This window comes from Apteryx rowi, unplaced genomic scaffold, assembly GCF_003343035.1.
Source record: "Apteryx rowi isolate R43461 unplaced genomic scaffold, aptRow1 scaffold_180, whole genome shotgun sequence".
In the NCBI taxonomy this organism is placed as follows: Eukaryota; Metazoa; Chordata; class Aves; order Apterygiformes; family Apterygidae; genus Apteryx; species Apteryx rowi.
In genome coordinates, this window is record NW_020448086.1 from 1,646,655 (window position 1) to 1,655,825 (window position 9,171).

The 9,171-nt window shown below is 44.1% G+C and overlaps 1 protein-coding gene across 1 annotated transcript in view; it reads right to left on the reverse strand.

Annotated features, from left to right (window-relative positions):
- LOC112963924 (kelch-like protein 23) overlaps positions 1 to 8,143 on the reverse strand; it is an 18,233-nt gene extending 10,090 nt beyond the window's left edge. The window contains exons 1-3 of the mRNA XM_026061435.1: positions 6,931 to 8,143; positions 5,193 to 5,345; positions 4,318 to 4,568 (exon numbers count right to left, since the gene is read on the reverse strand). Coding sequence (XP_025917220.1) covers positions 4,318 to 4,568; positions 5,193 to 5,345; positions 6,931 to 8,143 — 1,617 coding nt within the window. The remainder of the gene's footprint in view (positions 1 to 4,317; positions 4,569 to 5,192; positions 5,346 to 6,930) is intronic.
- Positions 8,144 to 9,171: the final 1,028 nt, after the last annotated feature.

Sequence of the window (9,171 nt, forward strand, 5' to 3'; positions counted from 1 at the left end):
CCCGCCCCTGCAGCCCGGCCGCGGAGCTGCCTGCCTGCGCCGGCCACAGGAGCTGCTGCCTGCCGTGGTTCTGGAAGGAGAGTGGGGCGCAAAAACTGGGAACCGGAGAGGGCTTCGGTGATCGTCCTTTGCATCAGAGACTGTAATGCGCCAGCAAGAGCGCCAGGAGGAGCCGGCGGTGCCGGTGTGCCTGGCGCGCAAAGGGGAAAGCACCGCTGTCCCAAACCGCCTGCTCGGCTGGGCAGGTGTTTGCACCAATCTTTCCGCTCAACAGAAAGACAGGTCATTTAAAAGTTAGTATTTGTACACTGATGCTAGTTTAGGTCACATTTACATTTATTAAACAGTGTAAACATTTATTTAAATACATTTATAGTTACTAAAGTGTTTTAGACATCATAGTGCTACAAACATGGATATCATGAATAAAATTATAATTTAATTTTAATAAATTAATAAATAGTAGTACTGTCTTAACAATTGATTCAACTTCTATATTATTTCATTCTCTTTCTAGTTCACAAATGAAATGGTAAAACAATTCCTACCATAAAACAGATACAATAGCACACAATTGCCACACAATTTAGTATTCACACTCAACTGTTAATATTAAAAATGTACCACATAGATGGCTAAAAAATATCCTGAACATTTTACCTGAAGTAGGATGCACAAATTATTTAATGGGAGCCAAAATACTCATTCATCTCACTGAATTCATATTGGCTGTGCTCAACAGTCTGATTGCTACACACCTGCTTGTGATGTGTTAAAAACATGAATTAATTTAAAAGGGCATTATATGTTATTGTAAAAAATAGCACCAGTTAAAATGTAACAGTAACTCTTTGAACTTTTACATTCCATTTATTCTAAAGCATTCAAAAATCTCTAAAAAACTTGATTTCTACTGCAGCCATAGGCAGAATTCTGCCTGACTTCAGCGTATGCAAGATCAGCACGTATTCTCCCAGCATCTGAAAATTAAAGGCTTTTTTTCACTTCACAGGTAGGCTGATGCTGGGAAAAGCGAAGCACTTGCCCACACAGTGACCAGAGCAAGAAGCTGAACTCTGCTCTCCCAGGCCTGTGCTCTGAGCCTGAAACGCTGCTGTCCTTAATCAAAGATATGTATCCAGTTTAGAAAGTCTCTGAGCAGCAGATGAGCGGAAGCTGGGAGGTTATGTTAGTGCTTGCCTTGTTCTTATATTTTTCCACCTACCTACTACTGTCAGTGACAGGATATCGGGCTAAACAAACCTTAGGTCAAGCCACAAACAGCTGTTCCTATGGTCATATGTTTTTCTTTAAACACAAAGCTGCATTGATACACATTTTGCACTGAAGAATTAAGTACATGCTTTGAGTTCACTGCAAATTTGTTCAATACATAGATCACCTTCACGGTATTGCAATGTAGCCCTTTACGTCTCCATCTGACTTTCAAAATTCTCCACTGTGGAGAGTTCCAAGAGAAACAAATTCACTTTTTTTTTCTTTTTTTTTTTTTTGCTAACCTGCCTGGCCCACACATTTCAAGCAGCCTCAAGGTTCAGCTCCTCCTACCTCTTTACATTTTGGAGTCTTTAAACAAATTCCCTTTGATCCTTAAATAGCTCTCGGTGGGCCTGTTAACTAAGCAAACTCTGAACCCATGCACACAAGAGCTTCTGACTCATTAAGGTGATACACAAAGACATCAAAAGAACTGTATATACACCATATAATTTCACATCGAATCTCAGAGTTGAGTGCAACCTGCTACCGCTAGTCAAATGCCAGTGAGAAACAGTATAAAAATGTAAGAACAAAGAAGATATTCAAAATGCTTACAATTAAGAGAAAGAAATATTATAAACTCAGGGCTTACCAGCTTGGAAAGCTCCTAAACATATCTGACGAATCCAATAAAGTCAAAATTTTCATTTTTGGTGGCAGTGCTGGTGTAAAAAGTTCCCATAGCGCCCTATCCCAGCCCTGTGTTGTCCCCCCCTCTCATACCAGTGTCTGACAGCTGTTTCTGGTGTCATTTTATAAGCTGGATTGTGGAACTGATCTGGGTTAAAACAGCCTCTCTGCTCCCACGTGTTATTTCTTTATTTGGATGACTTCTGTGATGCTGTTCTGCACAAGGCCTCCCGAACAGCTGTACTGCCCAAGCACAGCAGCAGGAGCAAGAGAAGGGGCAACAGGTACTTAACGAGGCAAAGGCACCGGCACAAACGCTCCCCAAAGCTACCTCCTAAGCAACCAGGAGGATTTTGCTATTTTTTACATTCCATGCAACCCATTTGCCTGTTTAGGCAAGTATTTCTCTGAACTACAGCACTAGGTCTCTGACAGCGCYGCAGGAAATTAATTAGCAGGTGCTTCCCGCTGTATGGTACTAGATCTCAAGGAGTAGGGAGGAAAGTTCCTTCAGCTAACGAATGAAGTTTCTTTGTTTTTACAAGCTGAAACTACATCTTCATATAGCAGCTAATGTGTGACATAACAGTGTCTTTGTACAAATGGCTGTATAAACCCACCCCCAAGACATCTCAGCAGTTGTTCCACGAGGCAGGGAACACGTACAGCTACAAATACGTTTTCTACCTCACCCTTTCCTCCCTGCAACACTGCAGCAATTCCAGCTCCACTTGATGTTCATAGGACACCAATTTCAGTCTCCTTCTCCCCTGTATCCTGCTACCAGCTTCCAAAAAACATGAAAATTTTCTTATTTTTAAGACCTACACCTCTCTGTGAAACACGGCTGAAAACAGATGAGATTCAAAACGTAGAGGGGAGCTGACGCACACACAGAAAGACAACACAGCTGTATCTTACTCCCTTAGGGAACCAGGCCCTAGGGAACAAGCCACACATTCAGTATCTATACAAGGTATGAGGACACAACAAATCCTAAGAAATAATGATTCGTAGTCAACCTGACACATGACAGGCTGCAAAGCAGGCTGGTAAGAAGGCTGGTGATGGCAGAGGCAAATACCCTGTATTTAACCATAACATATGGATTCTGCTTTCTGCCAGCRCTGACACTGGCATGCGACACTGGGAGCCTGCCCGCAGTAAGGAGCTCACAAAATGATGATCTTTCTGCCTACATCAAGTTGTTCTCTAGACAGAATTCAAAGATCTCATACCACATTTTGAAAGAAATAATAAATAAATACAGTGGACCAATTAGTATTAAATTGCTATACGCAAATATTCTGACAAGTTTCTTCAGTTGCTGCCTTTGTTCCAAGTCACAATTTAGCACTTTTGGAAAGGAGAGAATGGTATTAAATAAAACAGCGATGTTTGTATCTTGGAGAAGATTTTAGGAATATTCCAGTCTTTCTCCTTTGCTCCTTCCATTCCATGAAGACACACATCTTATATATGACTGCAAAAATAGCTATCACAGTAAGGCTTTTGTCGGAAAAGAGTCAACAATACCTGTGAATCAGCCAAGAGCCCATTGCAAAGCAATGGAGAGACTTCTTTTTTCATTTCCCAAAGGCCCTTTCAGTGTGAAAATGACATTTCTCAAATGGTCTTGCACTGCAGAGCATTGCTCTGCTTCTGGAAAACTAATGCACGCTTTCTCTTTGTGCTGCTGGGTTACCATGTGTCACTTCTTCCCCCGTGTGCTCGTCTCATTTCAGCATCTTAAGACAGATTTAGAGGAACAATTAGATTTAGAGGATAATTGTCCAGTATTTCTGGATGTGGTAACCCAGTCCTCAAAGTGATACTGCTGTGTATGTACCACATGCTTTTCCTGTGATAATGAACAATTTCTATAACTATCTGCGGAGTATTAGAGATTTCATCTTAAACCCACCAGTCCACAGAAATGCAGTGCATTTTGTTTGGTTTTACTCACCTTAACACCAGACTATAGTTCCACTCAGGTACTAATGAAAACAAATTCTGTTTTTGACAGTCATTCCTATATAACTACACAAAGTATTGTAAGAGAATCATTCAAAAACTTTTATGACAGAGAATGTTTGGACTGAAAATATATGGAAACATTGTTACTGCATTTATCTTTGAATCTATGAACCTATGAATCATTGAATCAATATGAATATGAATCTGTGAATCATCTACGAATCATTTAAAATGAAGATAAGTTATACATAGTTTTTAATGAATATGATCTAAGGGATTATGTTAGACATCTCATTGATGAGGTAATCAGTAAAACTATGAATACTCTATCTGCTGTTTCTGTAACAGCAATATGAAAATTAAATCTGTTTAGACATTATACACACAGACACAGCCATGTGAACGCATAGGACTGGGGAGATTACCTACTGCTTCCCATTTATTAAGTTCAGGGTTATATTTCTCAATACTCTGTAGGTACGTTCCTTTTGAATAGGAATATCCTCCCGTTACATAGATGCACCCATTCAAAACCACTGCGCCACACTCCATCCTTCTCTCCATCATGTGAGCCATCTGCTTCCATTCATTTTGCTCTGGGTCATAGCAGTCCGTGATCGTGGTCTGTCCACCCACAAAATAGATCTTGTTTTGTAACGTAATTGAACACAATCCATATTCTTCAGGAAGAAAGGAATATAGTTCAACTCAGAATGATAATGTTAACTTAAACAAGAAATGCTATGCAGTTTATAGAACTGCAGCTACCTGACCAACACTGGGGTCTTGGCTTAAGTGCCCACTGAGGTCAGCTGGGTTTCTTCACTGAGTTTAGGAGAGGCCTCAGGAACTTCTGCTAAACTTGGTCTAAGCGAGACCGAGGCATTTTAGAAGACATATACATGATCACTGGTATTTAGTGAGAATATCCTTAAAAACTTATTGTTACCAAATGCAGAAAGTAGAGAAAACACTATTAAAATCCATATAAAAGATCTTTGCCAAATGCCTACGAACAGACAGATTTTATGAAAAATTAGCTTAGTATGTTATTTAATAGAACGCAGCCCTTCCTTAGGACAACATTTATATAGATGTTTGAGGAGAGCTCTTCCCTTCCTCTCTCAAAGTCTGGAAATGGGGATGATCCCACAGGGTCAAACAGCAATTCTGGACCTTTCTGCCCCTACAGGCATTGCTCCTTTTAATAGAAAAACGTCAGAAATGCTGCAAGGGGGCTTAAAGATTCCAAGCTAGAAGCAATAAAATCAAACTCTAAATTCATGAGAGAAATCACTGTTTACCTGGATGTGGACTTGTGGCGACTATACTCCACTCATTGCTACCTGAATGGTATCGCTGGATTTTATCATAGGTGCAGCTTCCCCTGTACCCGTAGTGACCTCCGGTTACATAGATGATTTCATGCAGGACACAGGCGGTGGCGTTTCCAACTCCTGTACACAGTATTAAAGTCACAGCACACCTTCAGGCTCCACAAAATACTCTCTGCCACTTACACCAACAATCCCATTTCAAATGACTTGCTAGTTATTATTTTAGCATGAAATGATGCTTTCAAGTATGTAAATGAATATGCAATTAAATAAACTGTAGTGATACCTTATCAGTATAAGTTAAAAGAAATTAAATAAAAATGTATTAACTGGCACATTGTATTGCATATAATATGGCCACACAAAATTTCACGCAACATTAGTCACACAGGTTTTGGAATAGGGAAATTCTTTCAGTATTTTACTAAATTAAATCTTCAAAAGTCATCACTTATTTGGCAAGGGAAAAGTCAATGAGAGGTGAGATTATTCAGTGTCTCAGAGTATCCTTTGTGATAGTTTTAGCCTTCCCCATGATATAATTAATGATGCTATTGTATAAACAAGGACGCAAACAGAATCAAGCTATGTTAACTTTATCTCCAGGAAAATGAAAGAAAACTAAACAAGGGGTTTGCAAAGTAAAATGGACAAAAATTAGGAAGAAAATCCTGTATTTTTTTAAGCTTCTGAGAAAAAGCTTCACACAGAAAATGCAGCAAAACACCTGCACAGAATACATACCCCTGCTCAGAGTATTAGTGTAGTATTTCTGTTTTTTAAATTAAGTAAGAGTAATAGCAATGTTTGTTGGAAATATATGAATATTGAAGAAGCTGATGTATGAGTATGATAAAAGTGTTTTCCTATTATAGACACCTCAGAAATCTCTCATTCATGTATAAAAGTATCAAGTTGCAGTATAGTTTTGTAAAATATTTTATCAATAATTATCAATAATTATGTTATACAAATTATATGATAAAATGTATAATTTTTTATAAATTTTATAATGAAATAATACACTTCAATAGGGCTGTGATCCAAATTTGTACATTTGTAGTAAATCACTAGTCTGGCTGCTAAAAACTAGGTATGGGAACTTCTCATTATCTTCACACTAAAGAGAAAACTTAGGATCCTGAACAGATGATACTGAGAAATGAGAAAATTACTTGCAAAAAGCTTTAAATGAAGAAGGCACGTCTGTAAATAACTGCACTGAAAACCTTAATAACCTGAACTGAAGTTTCTGTCAGTTTATCCTGCTTCGAGCAAAGAATTTTACCTTCCATTAGGAACTTAAGTCATTAGATTCTATACCATATTAAAATAATACAATCCCTTTACTGGAGTTTGGTCTTTGAAGGTCTACTGGATGGACATCAGTCCCAGAGATTTTTCTGTTTTGTTTCTAATTTGCACAGAAATTTTGCTCCTGGAAGGGGACAAAATTAAACTGAGAGTACTGCTCGCATGTGGCCACCAGTGTCTGTGACACAGCTCTCAGGCCCCGGTGCGGGGTCTGGATGTTTGCAGTAGTTTGGCTGGTRAGGACCTGACCCAAGGCCCACCAAAATTAACGGGAAGATTCCCATGACGTCAGTAGAACTTGGATCATACCCGAAACACATCTGTGACATTTGTAAGTGGCATCGGCAAAAGGACAGACATTGAGGCAGCAGTCGTATAAAAGCTTACATACCTTTGATCATGTTTGCAATAGGAACCCATTTCTTTTTTAAAGGATCATAGAACTCGGCTTCTTGTACTGGAGCTCCCTTTCTGTAGCCACCCAATGCATAGATGCAGCCACCCAAAGAAACCGCACAGTGATAGTATCTTGCATCAAGCATGGGGCAGCCTTCTGTCCACTCATCTCGTTCGCTGTTATAAATCCACACGGTGTCGAGCGCTTCGATGCTCTCGGTTCTATAACCTCCCGTCACATAAATGTTGGGGCCCAAGTTAGTGACCCCATAGCTCTCTCTGGTGTGATCTGGCATGTCTGTTCCCTGGACCCAGGCATTGGTTAAAGGATCCCAAATATGCACTTCTGATAAGGGATGCCAGTAGTATCCTCCAATCACATACATGACTGCTGTGGGTCTTTTGGAAATGCCTTTGGGGTTGGGGTTTAGTGCATTGTATACGAGTGACCTGATCTTATTATCATTTAGTCGGCATTTTTTTTGTAGGCTTAAAGCTGACCTTAAATACATGCTATCTAAATCTATTTTGACGCAGCTCAGCAGTTCATAGATGTACTCGATTCTTTCTTCCACGTTGTGTGCAACCCACTTAACGACAGCTTCGATGGCTGTCTTCTCCTGCCAAACATTGAGGTTCTCTCTGGAGAGAATAAAGAAGAGCTTCTCCTTGCCAATGTCCAGAAACTCTTCCTGCTTCCACACGTCCTCGAACTGCCACAACACTATCCGCCGCGACTCCTTTTCCAGCTCGGGGCAGTGGTGGTATTCGGCGAAGGAGTGCATCCCTATGCAGTTGTCTGTATCTAAGTGCCTGACCAGAAACTGCTCGCAGGCTTTCTTCACCGACACGAACTGCAGGAGGTCCGCAGCCTGGAGCAGGCTCTGAACGTTCCTCTTTGTTATCTGGATCTGCGCTGTGTACGCATAATTCACCAGGGCTTCCAGTATGATGTGGCTGAGCCCGGGGAGCCTGATCTGCTTTTTAGATTTCTCTTTCATGTCGGCTGTGAACATCGCTTTAAAATAATTGCTACAAGCTGCCAACACAGCTCGGTGACAATGGAAGATGACCCCGGACGCGCACTGAAGAGTAATGTCAGTAAACAAGCCGTCCAGGTAAAACGTTCGGAAGGCCCCCAGCAAATCCCCCGGGTGGGAACCGTCCTTGTACAGGTAGACGTAGTCCTCCTGCCCTGCCAGGGCCATCGCCGCGGCGCCGCACAAAAGCGGGCGGTCCTCGCTCGCTCGCTCGCTCGCTCGCACGCAGCGCGCCCTGCCCCAGGCTCCGGCCGCCCCGCGCTCCCGCCTCCGCTCCGCCGCCGCCGGTCGCTACTCGCTAAGCACCGCCGCGAGCACTTCTAAGCGAGGCTTCGCCGGCCGCTTTGTCCGCCCCCAGCGCCGTCCCCGGGGAGCGGGGCAGCCCCCTCCCCCGCGCGGCGCTCACCGCCCCGGCAGGCGCGGCGCGGCGCGGCCCGCGGCGGGGGGGCGGCGGCGGCGGCCCCTTGACCATCTTCGGAAGGGCCGCTGCCCGCGGGCGGCCGGCGGGGCAGCCCCTCGGCGGGGCCCCGCTCAAGGTCACCGAGCCCCGGCGGCGCGGCTCGCCCCGGGGGAGGCTCCGCTCGCCTCGGTCGCGGCGGCGGCGGCGGCGGCGTGGAGCTCCCCCGCCCCGGGGAAGGGCTCGCCGCGGCGGTGGCAGGCGGCCCCTCTGCTGCCGGCCGCACTAGGGACGGGAGCAGATGCTCGGGGAGCGGGGGGCGTCACCCGCTCGGCGGCGCTGGGCCACGCGACAAAGCAAGAGCGGCTTCCTCGGCCGCCCGCAGCCACCCGCGGCAGCTTCGTGTCCCGGGAGGGAAGGGGCCCGCGGCCGCCCCGCTCCCCCCGGCACGGCGAAGCGCAGCGCCGGAAAGGGCAGCGAGGTCCGGGGTTCCCCTGAAGGGATCCCCTCCCCTCTACCCAAGCCCAGGCTTTGAGAGGGGATGGCAACAGCCTCCTCAGACATCTGAGCCCGGCAAGGCTCAAATGACTGTCACAAACTGTACTGGCAAACAGACTGCAAATATAAGCAAATTATTCACAAGGAAATTCATACGACTGTTGCCACTGCTGAAAAAAGAGGTTTGCAGCTTCAGAAGTCTTTTTCATTTTCTGTAATGGAGACCCCTAAATGTATTTGGGGGTCACTCTGGGGTCAAAGCGGCTCTGCTCTCTCCTGAAGGGCCTGGACTCCCTTTCAC